Consider the following 17,848-nt stretch of genomic DNA (forward strand, 5'->3'; position numbering starts at 1 on the left):
AGATGATTGGCTGGAACAGAATAAGGATTCTGTTGGCTTACCACTCACACTACTGCTCAACAGTCTCCATTCTTGAGTTGGTGGTGGAGGTGGTATTTGAAGCCCCTTGGCTAGTTGTTTTGGTGGACTTCAACATACATGCAGAGACTTTTCTATCAAGGACAGTACTGATAGGACTTAATATCCTCCATGATAACCATGGGTCTGTCTCAAATACAGTGAGCCCTTTTTATATGTGGGGGTTTCATTCAGGACTCCTCCCCCATGAATGGCAAAACCCACGAGATCTCAGTTCCCATGGCATTCAAGTGGTACACGCAGCCATTCTGCTGGGACAACATTCATGCGCAGTTGTAGAAGTCAAAGCTTGCCATCCGCAGTTGCTCAAATCTGCACATGGCAGGCCTGTGGTTGGGGCTGGTAGTTTTCTGCACAAGGTGAGATGATGGTGGTCTGGGTGTGGAGGAACTTTCTTTAGCCCCATTGTCATGGACAGATCACATTTTACCTAGCAAGAGCAGTATGTAAACCACTTAGCAGTCCACTATGAACAGTTTGCAGATAAAATCCCTCAGCTCCACTCTGACTCGGCCACTGTAGTTGATAAAGTTTCAGTAGACGTAACCTTGGCCTCTATTTGTCCAGAGTTATCAGATACATTTTGCTCTGTGCAATCTATGTATATAATAATAATAATAATAATAATAATAATAATAATAATAATAATAATAATAAGTTTTATTTGTATTTTCCCGCTTCTCCCGATGGATCGAAGCGGCATTACATCAGGGTATATAATACAACAATACAGATACAAATGCAGTTACAAAAAATTCCAGTAATAATAATTAAAAACAAAGTATAAAAACAATCATCTATCTAAAAACATGAAATATGCAATCCTAATTAGCATTTTGAGGTAGGCTCCTGTTTGGGAATGATATTCTATTATAGAGAGTCAGGGGGATATGCTAATTGGAAGAGGTGAGTTTTCAGCACCTTCTTGAAGGCATCTAGGGTAGATATAAGTCAGATCTCTTCCGGAAGATTGTTCCAGTGCATAGGGACCATGGGCGTAAATGCTCTTTGGTGAGTAGTTGTTAGTCTCACCTTGGGATGCTAGAGTAGATACTTCCCAGTTGTTTTGAGAGTGCGGGGCGGATTGTGTAGGGAGAGGCGTTCCCTCAAGTAACTCGGGCCCAAGCCATGTAGGGCTTTAAAGGTAATAACCAACACTTTGTATTGGGCCTGGAAGTGAATTGGCAGCCAGTAAAGAGGTTTTAATACAGGTATTATGTGGTCTGACCTTGAGGTTCCAGCGACCAATCTGCAGCATTTTGGACTAGCTGAAGCTTCCGAACTTGGTACAAAGGTAGCCCCATGTAGAACACATTACAGAACTGAGCGAGAGGTTACCAGTGCGTATACTACAGTTTCATGGTCCTTTCGGTCCAGGCAGGGACGCAGTTGGCCTATCAGCCGAAGCTGGTACCAAGCACTCCTGGCCATCGCATCCACTTGAGATGACAACTGTAGAGGATATAGGATCATTGGAGAGGTGGGGGCAATGACATGCTTACTGGATCCATTCCCTTCCCTGTTGTTGGAAGCAGCTTAAGGAGGACTGATACACTGGATAAAGGGAGTAGTGAATTGCTCACTACAGCAAGGCAGGTTTCCATCTTGACTAAAAAAGGCTGTGGATAAATTATTATTGGGAATACAATCCCTCTATGATCCCACCACACTGAAGAACTATCAGCCCTTCCAGTATCCCTTTTTTAGGCAAGGAATGGGAGTGTGTGATGGCCTCCCAGCTCCAGAGGTTCCTGGAGGAAAGTACCATCTTTAACATTTAACTTTATGCCAGAAGTGTGGTTGTGCCCTTGGCAAGAAGAAAGAATATGGCACAACTCACCAGCTCTCCTTACTCCTTGCTTCTTTTATTGGTGAAGCTTAGCTTGTAGAGCAGTTCTACTGGCATAGTGTTCTGTTGACAGATTTCTGAAATACAGTGGGCCCTTCTCTTATGCAGGGGATCCGTGTCCCCCCCCCCCCCTAAAGAGAAAAACCTTGTAAGCTCGAGCCACTTTAGAAGTAAGGGGGCTTGTGCCCATGGCGTGCCGCAGGGTGTGCGCCCCATTCCTTCTTCCAGCGTGCGTGAGAATTTTTTCAGGTGTGGCTTCTAGTGTATGCTGGAAGCTGTATATGGTGAGCCCGCGTATGACGCGAGCGCTCTGTATGTTGGCAAAATTACCCCCATATGGACATTTCTACTGATAGGCATTTATTTATTTATTTATTCACTCCTTCCTTCCTTCCTTCCTATTTATCCTATCCTTCTGCTTGCAGAGGACTCGTGCCTAATCCTAAACAACAGCAAATCTTTAAGTTACTATTACACACCAGTTTTGGATCTGACCCAATATGATATGATAATGATAAAGTGCTAAACTTCAGGAATACAGTTTAACTTGAAAGTCATCTGCCCCCAGTAATATTAGTGTTTTCAACTAAACATTTTAGTTTTTATTGGTACTTTACAGTTTTATCAGTTGATTTTATTTTTTTTTAATTTTTAACCTTCAGATATTAACCGTTTTGGGTTCTGTTTTTTTTTTAATCTAATTTTTATTCCAATTTACAATCTACACATTGATAATACAGCAAAATACATTTGTGTAAAAAGAAATATATTCTGTGTTTTTTCCTTCATTTTCTTATCTGCTTGCTGGTCTTCTTATTCCTTTCTACTTAACTTCTGGTTGACTCCCTGTTCTCCTTCTTCAAAAGTTGAAATACCAACATTCTTTTTTCTCTTCTTCTTTTGAGCATCATTTTTCAAATAAAGAATTTCCTTATTTCAAATGTTGTTATTATTAGTCATTTTTAGATAAACAATTCCATAATAATAATATGAAAAGAATGCAAAAACACTTAAACTCCACAAATTTTTTATTACCTTTTCTCTATAATTTCACTTTTGTGTGAAATTTGTATGTTCTTTTAATGAAAAGTAGTATAAAATATTTAAAATAGAAAATATTTTAAATAAATAAATACTTGGTGAGCGAATTTTATTGAGCTCTATGATATGTCTGATCAGACATGCTTAGGCCTAGAACACATGGCAGTTATGGACAGCATCTCAGTTTCTTTGGGGATTTGGTAAAATGTGACCATTTAACAGCTAGCAAAATAGCACAATTTTCTGAATCATACAGAAAGGATGGGTGATAAAAGACACCTTAAAAGACACAGGAGGAGGTTATTGGAGAAGGGTCCTATAAATGCAAAAGGGTATTTCTTCCTGCAAAAAAATAAATAAATGCTATTTCAGGTCCTACATACATTTCCATAGCTCTGGACCTGGCAGCTTGAAAAGGGAATGATTAGAATTCTATAGCAATCATCATGATTTTAAAGAAACTTAGAAGGAAGGTGTTTAGTTCCTGCTGGCTAGGGAGATTGGAATCAAGCAAGTTGTGTGAATAGAAAATGAATGGTAGATGAGCATGTGAAAAGATGGTAATGTGATGAGCTTTGTTGTCTGAGTGTACCTCTCAGCAGGCACAAGGACTCTAAGAGGAGTCAGGCTGGGAGATACTTTATCCCCTGAAGTGCGCAGACAAGAGGTTTTGAACGACTATTATCCGCCAAAGTAGAGTCAGTCAAAGTTAGAAAAGAAAGTCCCCTTAATATCTATACTTGATTTAAAAGCTTCCCACACCTGATCACATGAAGCAATGGAGGAGTTCAAAAACAGCTGGAGCATTTTAGGCTGGCTTTGAAAAAAAGGGAGGGACCCCCTGTTGAAGAAATGTTAACCATTAATTGGCTCAAAATTGGAATTTGATTTTTTTATACTATGTCAATCTATTTTTCTATCTAGCCTAGTACTGCCTCCTCTGCCTTGTGGTGGCTTCCCAGGGTCTTAGACAAAGGGCTTTCCTACCACCTGCTACCTGAACGTTAAAAGTAATTTAGATGTCAGGAACTGCTTGCCAGTACCAGGGAACTATAATGTCCCTGGCTAAAGATTAGCATCAGGATATAAAGAGAGTAGATCTCTTCTTTGAACGGAGATATTCATGGAGCTGAGTGGCGTAGTGGTTAGAATGTAGGACTGTAACAGTGGAGATCCAGGTTCTAGTCCCTACTAAACCATTACATTTGTTTGATGACCTTGGCCCAGAAGTTACCATATTCTCCGATATTTTCCATAACAGCCAGTCATAAAAATACAGTACATGCATTTTCTCTGATATCAGCAACAGCTTCAAAACCCTCTGTGCTGTGTTAACTCATATCAGTTAGAAGTTAATATATATTTTAAGGTGTCTCATAGAATAATAGAATCATAGGCCTGTTACAGACTGCCAAAATAAAGCTGCTTCAGGTCTCTTTGCAGGTATGCTGTTTAAATGATGCATGCACCCTAAGAATCTGGAAGCTGCACCAAAAGAAGCACTCTGGTGCTTAGGAATGGAGTGTGGCTTTGGCGTGACCTCCAGACTCTTAGGATCCATGCATCATTTAAATAGCATACCTCCAAAAAGACCCGAAGCAGCTTTATTTTGGCAGTCTGTAACAGGCCATAGAGTTAATTCTATTAAGTCTAACTCCCTGCCATGCGGGAAGACACAATCAAAGCACCCCCGACAGATGGCCATCCAGCTTCTGTTTAAAAACCTCCAAAGAAGCAGACTCCGCCACTCTCCGGGGGAGCGTGTTCTACTGTCAAACAGCTCTTACGGTCAGGAACGTCTTTCTGATGTTGAGATGGAGTATCTTTTCCTGTACTTTGAATCCATTGCCCGTGTCCTCGTCTTTGGGGCAGCAGAAAATGAGCTTGCTCTATCCTCAGTATGACATCCATTCAAATATTTAAACACTACTATCATATCACTGCTTGACCTTTTCTTCTCCAAGCTAAACATGCTCAGCTTCCTAAGTTGCTCCTCATAGGGCATGGTTTCCAGACCTCATTTATTACTGTGCAAGGATGGAGCAAGTTTGGATTTATATCCCTTGTTCCTACAGGTCTAGGTTTCATGGGCAAACAGTGGATCCATCATCATTGTGGGGTGGTACACTCACTTGGGCTTGTTGACCCTCCTTCCTTAGCTGCTCGAAGCTGAATAGGAGTTGTTCCTGTTCTAACCCTCATTTGGTCCCACCAGAGGTCTTCTTTAACTTGAAACAGCTGCAGAAGGAGCAACAGTAAAATACATTGGGTGGAGGGGATTCACTTCCCCCATGGAGGCAGATCCACTGGGGGCAGATCCACTGGCCACCCCCAAATTAAAGCAGTCATGTACCCATCCTTAAGCTAACAGGAGGAAAGGCAGATTATAAATTTAACTAAAAATAAATGAAAATTTCTATGTGAGCCAGCCCGGCACAGTGGTTTGAGTTTTGGACTATGACTCTGGAGACCAGGGATCGAATCCTGGCTCAGTTATGGAAACCCACTAGGTGACTTTGGACAAATCACACACACTCAGCCTCAGAGGATGGCAATGACAAGCTTCCTCTGAAGAAACATGCCAAGAAAACCCTGTGATGGGTTTGTCTTAGGGTCTCCGTATGTCAAAAATAACTTGACTGCACACAATAACAAGAACAACAAATGCCTTAATCAGATAAGAATAACAAGGCAATCAGAATTAAAAATATAAACTAAAATTTATCTTTCAGGGAATTATAGACCTGTGGTGTATCACAGAATCGTACAGTTGGAAGAGACTACAAGGGCCATCCATTCCAATCCCTTTAGAGCACAGCTATTTTGTTTCCAGCTGTATAGTAGTGGGCTGAGGTTCCTGTGTTTGTCAGACCTCATCCAGAATGCTCGGCTGGAGTTTGTGAAGGAATAAATCTTGTCTCTGATGTCTCATAGTCTTATCAGTTTGTGAATTTGCCTTACTGCAACAGCCAACAATGTTAACTGTTGGACAGAAACCATTATAAGAAGCATATGATTCGATAGCACACGATGCAGCAATCTGTTGAAACTGAGCAGGTCTAGGGAAACCACTTGGAAACTCTGTGCCTTGAATTCTATTATGGAACAAGGCGGGATGTCAGGGATGAGGATCAGAGAATACCCTTAGCCAGCTGGGCCAACAGAAACTATACTTAATCCAAGCCAGTCGCACCCTAGGGATGGTGGAAATTATTTAACACTACTCAGCCATGGCCTAACTTTTCCCCTAATCTAGTTCCCATCCAGTTTAAGTCAGCTCCTTCCTTACCCCACCTCTCATTTTCTTCTTCTTTTGATTCTTTCCCCAGTATATTTTAGTTAGTAGAATAGATCTTCTGGAAGATTCTTGTGCCAGGTACTCTCTGAGAAGAGCCAGCAGAAGATCTTAATCCCTCACAGCTGATGCACCTTTGATTTAGGAATGCACTTTAAATTCCTATTGAAATCAGATGGGCTTAAGCGGGACAACATTTTCTTATTCATTTCAGTGGAGCCTAGGTGGGAATAAAGTTATCAGAATTCAATCAATCAAACAAACAAACAATTAAAAAACATTTAGAAGACCACCTTACATGAACCATTAGGCCTGAAACACTTTTTGTCTTGTCCCAACTAGATTAGGCTATTTAATCAACTGTTGAATGATGAGTCAACTTTTTCCTACATTGATTTGATTCAGTGGATCTACGCTAGTTGAGACTAGCATTAAGATTTAGACCTGGACATTTTCACTGTCACAAGAGATAATGTCTCTTCTATGATGCTACAATAATACATGTGCAATGATAAAATAAAGATTTTTATTATTATTATTTCAATGTAATATGTCTAAGGGAGTATCCAAAGTACATGGTTATAGCACTATTACTCCACTTCAAGTATTTTAACCCAGTGAGTTTACATGGCTGAGCCAGAATTTGAATCCTAGTCTCCAGTGTTGCAGCCACCACTGCACCTTGCTGGCTCTTACTTAGGGCAGAACAAACTTTTTATGCACATATGTATCTTTCATGCATCTTTTGGCTTTCTTTTTAATATATATATTTTCCTTTTTCTGTTATGCTACCCATTTCGATTTTATTCTTTATATGAAGCACCTTGAATAATTTTGATAGCTGCTTCAGCTTTTCTTTGCAGACTATATCTGACATGCAGGTGCAAAATAACTTTTTATTTTTATTTATTTATTTTTGCAATGCTGTTTCCTTCAAAATCTTAAAACTTTGTTCTTCTTTGGATGTTACTGCCACCTCAGCACATTCTTGATTAATAAGGACAATTTGAAAAGAGATGAGAATGGCAAGAAAATTTCTGCCTCTCAATAAAAAAAGAGGCCCAAACTGCTGAGGTTTTTTTTTTTTCTTTCTTTCCCCTGTTTTGGAAATTTTGTGCAGCTTGCTATTAGCACTTTCTTACATTTTTACACACACAGAGAGAAACATGCTTGCCTTTAATACTTCCTGGAAAATGTAAAGGTCATGGAAAGAGCCCCCATTAAAGCTCCAAGAAATAACCTCTTTGAAAGTAAATTTATATGCTTTGGTTGGGATATAAAAAATGGTCACTGTGCCATTGCTAGGAATGGAAAGGTGAGAATACTTTTTGCAACATATTCTTGTTGATTTAATCCAAGGGTCTAGTCTAGGGAAAAACAATACAAATCCCAGCTTTAAAATGAAAATTTCTACTGCTGGGATAAATCATATACAGTTAGCCCTCAACATTTGCAGCTTTTACCTTGTCAGATTTGATGATTTGGGGATTAGATCAGAAGTTGGCCATAGAGTTGTGCTAGAGGACCAAGAGATTACTAGAGAAAACACTTCTTTAGCATTTGTAGATCCTCCAGTGTGATTCTAGGGCCAGCTTCTGAAAGATGTTGACCATAGTTGCTCTGGAGGACCTTGAGATTTATAGACAGGTGGTTTCTCAGGTTTAAAAAAGTGTTTTTATTTGCGGTTTTTCCAGTTTTGCGGGAATCCTGTGCCACAATCCCAGTGAATGTGGAGCACTCACTGTATCCTAATAAAATTTATGCAAAAATAATTACATATATCTATCATCTTTATAATGGAAGGGCTTGGTAACAACTCATTTTGCCCAAGTGAGGTACCCCATACAGCTGGCTGCTAAGCATAGATGTCTATGATTTAACTCTGGGCTATACACTGACTCCTGAGGAAAATAGATTTTGCTAAGGAGACTCCAGGTGTGAAACCCTAGTATAAGATTGTATCTACAATGTTTCATACTACTTCAGCTGCTGTGGCACCATTCTGTGGAATCATGGGTTTTGTAATTTGGTGAGGTACTAAAATTCACTCTTCTGGAGTGCTCTAGTGCAGCAGTTACGGGGAGTACATTAGTGATTTGTAGTGGAGACTTGAAAGTACAGTGCCTCGCTGACCTGCAAATCCTAAGATTCCACAGGATAGGTACTCAGCAATTAAACAGTATCAACTGTGTAGCATAGATATATTTACAAATGTTCTTCACTTGGTAGGAAAGTTGCTCTCATTGTCATGTAGACCATGGTTGCCATTTCTTATCACAACAACCTCTGGAGCATCAGGAACTGCCACAATCAGGATTTCTGGAAGTTTGAAAAATGTTGTTAAGTTGTTACTATTTTGAGAAAGGGACACAGAGATTCTAAACTCCATGCCTGCTGCAGTTTCAAAACTGTGTTTGTAAGTTAATTCTATTCACCTTAATTCTGGATGGAATTCTCACTCCTCAGTTCTATTCTTCCTGAGCTATCTGGCTTTAAGGTCTCACAGGCTGTGTCCACACTGCAGAAATAATCCAGTTGACTCCACTTTAGCTGTCATGGCTTAATGCTATGGAATTCTGGGAACTGGAGTTTGTTGTGGCAGCAGAGCCCTCTGACAACAAAAACTAAATGTCTCACAAATTACAGTTTCAAGAATTTCCTAGATCTGAGCCAGGGCAGCTAAAGCAGTCTCAAATTGGATTATTTCTACAGTGTGTTGTGGACCTTAGACATTGCTGTTGTGTGCCTTAAAGTTGTTTCCAACTTATGGTGATCCTAAGGCAGATCTATCATGGTTTTCTTGGCAGGATATGTTCAGAAAGGGGTTTCCCTTTGCAAATACTATTTTTGTGCAGAAAATGCTATTTTCTCCACAAAACCAATAATTCCTGAATTTTGTGTGAATAAGTCTCAAACTGTGAAAATTCTCATCACTTCACAGTTCTTTTGATCAGGATTTCTTGACACCCAAGAAACACATTTTTTTACCATTTTCAATATTTTGCAATGTTATTTCTAGCCCTTACACACACACAATCATTTGGATTGCTTGCTGCCATGCGAAGCAGTCCTCCTTCCCATTAATGAGCTGTCAGATTGCACATTCTTAAGAAGGAATGTGTTAAAAGTTCTTGTGTACACTAAAAAGCATAACATTTTTTGCTCTGTTGATTAATTGGCAAATGTTACATTGCTACAATATGTGTGTGTACTGATACACTACTAGCAATTGATCCATTAAAAGATTTTGCCTTATGTCCCTGGATTGACTAGAACTTTTCTCCCCAGTATCAAGGGCCCTTTCACTCTATACTACATCATTTTGGTTCTGTTTGAACTGCCATGGGTGCATCCTATGGATACTTTTAATTTTTGGTCTATGGGGGTGGGGTGGCATTTAGAATTCCTCATCAGGGATCTTTAGTTCATCCAAACTACAAATCTCAGGAATCCATAGAATATTGCAAGGACAGCCAAAGTGGAACCGTAGCAATACACATATGCACTGTAGCCCCCTAGTTTTCTTTCTAAAGAGAATTTGTTTTTAGGGAAATGAGTCTGGACTGGGTAGCACTGGAGAACCTGCCAATTTTGCTTTTTGCCTGCATTTCAATTTTTGAAAACTCAAGTTGTTTCTGCTCCAAATATGAACAAGATGACGCTGGAAAAGTTCTTTAGAACAAGCTGTAACAAAATTATCATCTTTCTGTATTGGCCAGATACAATAGATAGACTCACATACACAGTGTTACGACTTGGAGAAAATGCCAGGGTATTTTTTTCTTCTCTAACATTTTTTGTAATTTTTTGTTTGTTTAAAGAAAATCTCAAGTTCTTACCAGCAGCTAAATAAAGCCATTTGTGTTTTGGGGTAAATTTTTACCAAAATGAATCAACTGAGATTCCCTGCCATTTTATTGTTCTTGTGTGCCTTCAAGTCATTCCTGACTTATGGCAACCCAATATCTCCATGATCCAGATATATTTAGACACCGTATTGCTGGAGGCCAGCATGGACTGCAGGGGATTCAATGACTAAACATTGGAAAAGATAGTATTGTGCATATGGCACATAGACCCCAAGCATGTGGAAAGCTGGAAACAATGGTGGTAGGAGCTTGCAAGAGGAAGCACACCCACACGCCCTGCATTTCGTATGAAAACCAAAAATCAAAAGATGAATTCTGGCACACAGATCAAAGAAGACCTGATTCACTTTCACCCCCTATTGTGTTCCACACGCCCACCATCTTGACATAGCGGACACACTGTATCTGCACATCGTGCCCCAGAAATGACGCCGCGAGGGCGCGCTTCGGCACTTGCGGCATCTCTTCCGGGGTGCAGGAAGGAGCACGATTTTCGCAGCGTTTGGCTGCTGCGGTTCCCGGATGCTGCAACCGGCAGCGGCACAAGACGACCCCTTCTGGGTGGTCTGTAACACACCAAAAAATAGACTCTCCAAGCCTTATGTTTTTGTGGGTAACACTATGTTGTCCTTGCTTAGTGTAAATATGCACACCCATAGTTAAGTTGTGGTAATCTGTCGGGGATGCTTTGATTTAGATTTCCTGAATGGCAGGGGGTTGGACTGGATGGCCCTTGTGGTCTCTTTCAAGTCTATGATTCTATGATTGTATCACTCCATTTTTCTGCTGAATACCAGTGTTTCACAAGAGATTGCACATCTGCCCAAGTGATAACCTATTACCCCATTATGCAAGGAGGGGAACATACTGACTGAATCAAGTGGTATACTGAAAGGACTAACCAATATTTATCCACAGAGAATATACAACTACATGTGCAGCACTTGCAGAATTCAGCTTATGCAAGTGTGAAGTGAATACAGCCATTACATAATAGCCCAGTTTAATTCTATTTAGTGCTCACTTTTGTATGTATTTAATTGTATTTTTATTGTATGTTTGCTCTGAGTTCCAAGGGAAAATGTTTATTATTATCATTATTATTATTATTACAGTCTCATAAGGTGATTTATGAATTTGTATGACAGCAACATGATTCTAGCCATAGAGTATATATGTATACATGCACACATTTTTCTATGTAATTTTCTCTGTATGCAGAAGTATATATCCACATCATCATGTTAACCAGCTAATTAACAGACTGAAAAATACTGCAATTTTTAATTATACATGGGAAATTCTAGCATATTTGTGAGCTCTAAAAGGTCCTTCAATTTTTACATGAAATTTGACGGCTTACTAAGTGTAAATCTGCTTTGCATGGCCACAGGGAACATGGAAATACATATGTCATAACAAGGAAAATGTATATTGGCATAAAGTACAGTTCAGTGAGTAAGTAATTGGGGCAAGGCTGGAAGGGAGAAGGAAGAGTTAAATTAATAAATGGACTTGAAGTCTAAAATGGAATTGCTGATAGTGAGGGCATCATAGAAATAAATAATGCAAGATCCGCTAGCTTTCAGGAGATAGAAGTCACGTCAGTCATTAGAAAAAAAGAAGAAAATCCATATATGTTTCAGCATTCTCCTCCCCCATTTCAGCGTTAACTTTCATAACATTAGAAAAGTGAGGGAGAAATAGATTTTTGCTTCAATGAAAGTAGCTTTGGCTGTGCTTTTGCAAAAAGCTGCTAATGTGCCATTTTACACAGTAGCAACATTTGATGGTTTCAAGCCAAAATCAGTCTGGCTGCATTGACTTTTCATTTTACATTAATGGCTTTCCTCTTTAACTGCTGTGTTGGTATATTTGGTAAAGTCTTCCCCACCTCATTTATTTTTCCCTTTAAAATGACAAATCAGTGGCTCTAAATTGTTGCATAAAGAATTTTTAAAAGACCATGATAATTTTTCAGTACACTTTGAGTATCTCTTGTCTGAATGAAATACTCAGGACCAGAAGTGTTTTGGATTTCAGATTTTAAAAAGATTTTGAAGATGTCTTAGAGATGGGACCCAGGTCTGAAAACAACATTCATTTATAGTTTTGTTGTGGGTTTTTTGGGCTATGTGGCCATGTTCTAGAAGAGTTTATTCCTGGCATTTCATCTGCATCTGTGGATGGCATCTTCACAGAATACATTCTCTGAAGATGCCAGCGAAACATCAGGAATAAACTCTGCTAGAACATGGCCACATAGCCCCAAAAAACCACAACAAAACTATGGATGTCGGCCATGAAAGCCTTCAACTTCAAAATTCATTTATGTTTGATATACATGAGAGAGAGAGAGACTGAAGGTAATTTTATACAATACCTTCAGTAATGTTGTGCATGAAACAAAGTTTTTGTGATATTTAGCCTTCTCTATCAGAAAGCTCTGGTGCCACAACAAACTACATATCCTAGGATCCTATAGCATTGAGCCATGCCAGTTAAAGTGGTGTCAAACTAGATTATTTCTGCAGTGTAGATGCAGCCTTAGATAAATCAATTCCCCATGTTTGGAGAAGGTAGGGTAACAGAGGCGGGTTACATACCACCGAGAAGCAGCGCTGTCCCGCCGCCGCCGCTTGCAATGTCCGGGAGCCGCAGCTGCCACACCGCGGGGCTCCCGGACGCTCAGAGGAAGGAGCATGGAAATCGCGCTCCTTCTCAGGCCCCGGAAGAGGCGCCGCAAGTGCCAAAGGGCGCACTCACGGCGTCACTTCCAGTGCGCCACGTGCGGACGCAGAGCATCCGTTACGTCAATATGGCAGGGGCCGTGTGGAACGGCCGCCGCCATATTGTACGTATTGAATACATATTAGGGTTAGGGGGTGCGGAAGCACCGCCCCTTCCTAACCCTAATATGTATTCAATACGTATTCTTTGGCAGTCTATAACCAGCCTAAATAAATAAATAAAGTTGATGCAGTGGCTCACTTGTATTCAGGACTAACAATCGGATTTAGGCCACTAACTTTTAAAAATCTATTTATATCCAAGAAGACTTTTATTATTAGTGTTTCTTCCAAATAAGGCTGCTGCAATTTATTTAACTTGGTACCTTTCTATCACATTTACCTTTCACAATTTTAAAGTTTTCATTTTTTGTTGTAATCCTTTTCACTCAGGTTACAGTTACAGATGGAGGCACCTCGCCCAAGCAATCAACAGTCTGGTTGGTGATTCAGGTTCTTGATGAAAACGACAATAAGCCCCAGTTCCCTGAAAAAGTTTATCAGATCAAGTTGCCTGAGCGGGACCGCAAGAAGAGAGGAGAGCCCATCTATAGAGCCTTTGCTTTTGATAAAGATGAAGGCCCGAATGCGGAGATTTCTTACAGCGTTGTGGATGGGAATGACGATGGAAAATTTTTCATTGACCCAAAGACTGGAATGGTTTCTTCTAGAAAGCAGTTCAGTGCAGGGAGCTACGATATCTTAACTGTAAGCCTTTATTGCTGAAATAAGTGCATGCACCATGTTCATATTTAAAGGACAAGTTTTACTTTTACCAAATAAGCCTAAAAGCGCTCATATAAATATAAATTCATGCTTCTTAGTCATGCTCAAAATGGAGGACATTTTGGAATTGCTCCTGGATAGAAGGTTGAAATGTAAGACATGTCTTTGATAAAGAGGACATCTGGTCACGCTGCATTGGGAAGGGTCCTCTGTAAGAGAAAGACGTTGTGCTCGACTCACTTCAAAATTCATGTAGGTGGCTTTCTGTTGAATGCCAAAATTAAAACGGAATGGTATTTGACTGAGAGAGGATAAAAATGTGTTAAATCTGCCTGTCCATCCCAATTTCCCTCCTCTACAAAAAAGAAAAAAATCTGTCTTTGAGGCTATGTTGGAAATGGGAGACTAGACAAGTCTCAGCAGGGCTGAGTGATCTCAGCTGTAACTATTCTTAGGAATGACATCTTTGATGTCACAAGCATGCCACCAAATCTCAACCGTTTTCCCACTTCCCTAGAGATTTTCTTTGGTCCATGACTGTAAGGGTTTATTACAGTAGTTCCCAAACTTGTTTTAAACTTAAACTCCCAGAAGTCCCAGCTAGCTTGGCCAACTGTCAGGAATTGTGGGAGCTGAATGAAGTCCAAAACATCTGGGTGACCAGAGTTTGGGAACCACTGGTTTATTGGATGGGAATCCAGATCAGTGGCATGGACAACTTCCCATTTTCAGCTTCTTTCTAATTAGAAAAGCTTTCAGGAGTTATTGTTGGTTGTCTTCAGGTTATTTCCAATTTAATGGAAACCCTACAGTGAACCTATGACAAGGTTTTCTTGAGTGAGATTTGTTCTGGGGGGAGGGTAACCATTGCCTTTCTGTTAGGCTGAGAGAGTGTGACTTGGCCAAGGTCACCCTAGTAAGTTTCCCTGGCTCAGTGGGGATTTGAACCATGGCCTCCTCGACCCGTAGCCCACACTTGCTCTCCCAAAAGGCTTTGGGCTTGATTCAAAATTCTACAAGGCTTTTCAAAATAAATGTGTATTTAATTTGCTAGGGCAGGGTAGCTGCCTTTGCATGTTTGCACCCCCCCCCCCAAAAAAAAAACCCCAGTCATGCAGCAAGACACCACAATTATATTATTAAGCAAAGGGATCTTGTGACACCTTTGAGACTGAGACAGAGAAGTTGATAGCATGAGCTTTCTTAGACTTGACCATACTTCCTCCAGTCTATGAAAGCTAATGCTACCAACTTCTCTCTTTCAGTTAAGTTTCAAAGGTGCTACAATATCCTTTTACATACTGGTTTTCCATACTGACATGGCTATCTTTTTTAATTCAATTATATTATGATACAGTCTGTTAAATGGGGCTATCCTTGCAACTAGTTCAAAAACCTGAACTAGTGCAGAATCCAGTGGCTAGATAACTGAGTAGGTTGCGTTACGATGTGCATATTATACCAGTTCAGATTTACACTGCAGTGTCAGCTGGTGGCTTCCACACCAGTGGGGTAGTAAATTGTCTCATATTTTAGTCCAAAAAGGAGCAATCCAAAATGCTGAACCTGTTTGAGAGATGGGGTCAACACCTTGGATAGTCAATTGGTCACTGAGACTAAAGAATGGCATGAGTTTTCTATAACAGCAACCTATTTGTGCCAAATTAAGAACTGGATTTTAGCCTTGAGTTCAGGTGTTTGCTTTCCAACTGAGCATTCAAGTAGATGGCTTTGTCAATTGGCTGTAGTATATATATTCGTTGTACACTTTAGGTGTTAATGAGTATAAAGAACACTTGACAGGCTCAGCTTCAGATGGAAGTCTATGGTTTTGTTTCATCTTTTTTGTTTGCTTGGAATGTATCATTGGGATCTTTTTTAAAAATGGATTTTTGTGTGGACTGGATTTAGCTAGATGAGGAAGGTACCCAACTGAATGGTAAACAAGAAAATATTGAATGGGCACAGGTGTCTGTTGATGTGCCATGGAGATCAATACTTCCCCCTTCCCCTCCCACTAAAAGCTTTAGCAGTGATTTCCAAGTAAAGGTAAGGTACACTTTAAATGGGTGTTTTTCACAGTTCACACTGTGAACTTTTGTCTCTTTTGGATTGGATTTAATGAGCAACAACATGCTCTCAACACGGAGTGCAGCCCAGGTCTGTGCCCCAGTCCTCCTGTTTTGGTTGCTGCTGGGATTTGGCATTCAGAAAGACTTAACCTAAAGCTAAAGGAGGCCCTCACCTCCTTTTATTTAATCTATATCTTTTTGAATTCAGCTATGACCTTGCAGATAGAATAATATCCACTGCTAAGGATGGACAAATATGTCCATTTTGCTGTCAAATGCACACATATACATGTGTGTTCACACACATTGCACATGCACGCATGGTTGTGATTGTGTACCTTCAAGTCATTTCTGACTTATTGGTGATCCTAAGGTGAATGTATCGTGGGATGTTCTGGGGCTGAGAGTGTGTGGTCAGCCAGTGGGTTTCATGGCCATGCAGGGAGTTGAACCCAGATCTCCAGAGCCATAGACAAATGCTCAAACCACTTTGAGGGGAATGTAGCGACATACAGCATAAACTGAAAACCTAATCCCCGACCAGACTTCCATCTGACCTGGAATGCCTAGGTAGACTGGGTGCCTCATAGAATCATAGAATGGAATCATAGAGTTGGAAGAGAACTCAAGAGCCATTAGATCCAACCCCCTGACATGCAGGAATACAAAATCAAAACACCCCTGACAGATGGTCAAGGCACTGGATCCTAAAATAACAAATGACATCTTCTTGCAGTTTCTTGTACATGTTAAATAGATTATTTTAGGCTTACTTTCTCTGACTAACAGTCACTCTTCAATGTATCAAGTTAAAGTCTTTTCCAGTTCTTCACCCTTAATCCATACATGGAGAATCTTCAGTATTCTAGGTGTTTCAGAATTCTCCTTCCAAAAGCTCCCACAAGATTTGTCAATGGGTAGGGCTTGTAGGAGTTGGAGTACAAAATATCTGGACAGCCAAATATTTCCCAGAACTGTTTTAACTGAAGAAAACAAAGGATGGAATTTAGCACTCCATGCAGGAAAATTACTACCTGGTAATTTCCAAACAAAATACTACAGTGGGCCCTTGATATCCACTGGGGTTTGGTTTCAAGACCTACCCATTCTTCCCCTATCAAAATCCATGAATGCTAAAGTTCCATTACATACAATGCCTGTTATATAAACTTTTTGAATTTATATATTTTTGAATACTTTGAAGCTGTGGGTTCTTGAATCCATGGATAAAGAATCCTTAAGTAGGGAGGGCCACCTGTACTTCCAAAGCAACATGTAGAGAAGTAGCTTTTTAAAAACAGTGATTCTCAGCCTTTGGTCCTCGAGATGGTTTGGACTCCAGCTCCCAGAGGTTGAAGCTATTATAGCCAGTGCACAGGAATTCTGGGAACTGAGATCCCAAATATCCAGAGGAGCAGAGGCTGAGAATTGGTGTTTAAGAGGGGAAAATATGAGTAAAGCCTGTACACAAAATGTTGTAAATTGCCACCTATATATTTTCTTCTTCATGTGCAACAGATCAAAGCAGTTGACAATGGCCGGCCACAGAAATCTTCCACCGCACGCCTTCACATTGAGTGGATTAAGAAACCCCCACCATCACCAGTCCCACTGACTTTCGATGAGCCTTTCTACAATTTCACTGTCATGGAAAGTGACCGGGTGACAGAAATTGTTGGTGTAGTATCCGTACAGCCTGCTAACATCCCACTGTGGTTTGACATAGTCGGTAAGCCTGGGCACTGTGCCATAAAACCATTTTCAGGGGAATGGAAAGAAACATTATATAGATTTTAATAAAGGGGAAACTAACCAGGGATTAGCTCACCCTGAATTAAAAGTGCATTTGTGGTGCTATACTGAAAATGGCTAGCTTAATATACTACTATACTACTCCCTTCATGCTTTGGTTATGATGCCTTAGCTAAGCTGTATGGCTGGATTGTTTCCTTCTCTTCCATAATATGTGATTTACTCGCAATCCTAATGTTGTCTTGTCATTTAAATTCTCTGACCATAGTTTGCTAATCTCATTTCTAAATGTATTTTGATGGTAACTTAGATTGGCTGTCCCTCATTTCTCTCTCTCTTTTCTCTTCACACTTTCCCCCCCTTTTGCATTCTGTTAT

General features: G+C 40.2%; 1 protein-coding gene across 1 annotated transcript in view; it reads left to right on the plus strand.

The window, feature by feature from the left end:
• The window catches only part of FAT3 (FAT atypical cadherin 3), a 643,096-nt gene that overhangs the window by 434,414 nt on the left and 190,834 nt on the right, over nucleotides 1-17,848 (plus strand). Inside the window, 2 exon segments of the mRNA XM_042457261.1 lie at nucleotides 13,315-13,629; nucleotides 17,238-17,448. Of these exon segments, the coding sequence (XP_042313195.1) occupies nucleotides 13,315-13,629; nucleotides 17,238-17,448 (526 nt within the window).

Source organism: Sceloporus undulatus, chromosome 3 (assembly GCF_019175285.1).
Source record: "Sceloporus undulatus isolate JIND9_A2432 ecotype Alabama chromosome 3, SceUnd_v1.1, whole genome shotgun sequence".
NCBI lineage: Eukaryota > Metazoa > Chordata > Lepidosauria > Squamata > Phrynosomatidae > Sceloporus > Sceloporus undulatus.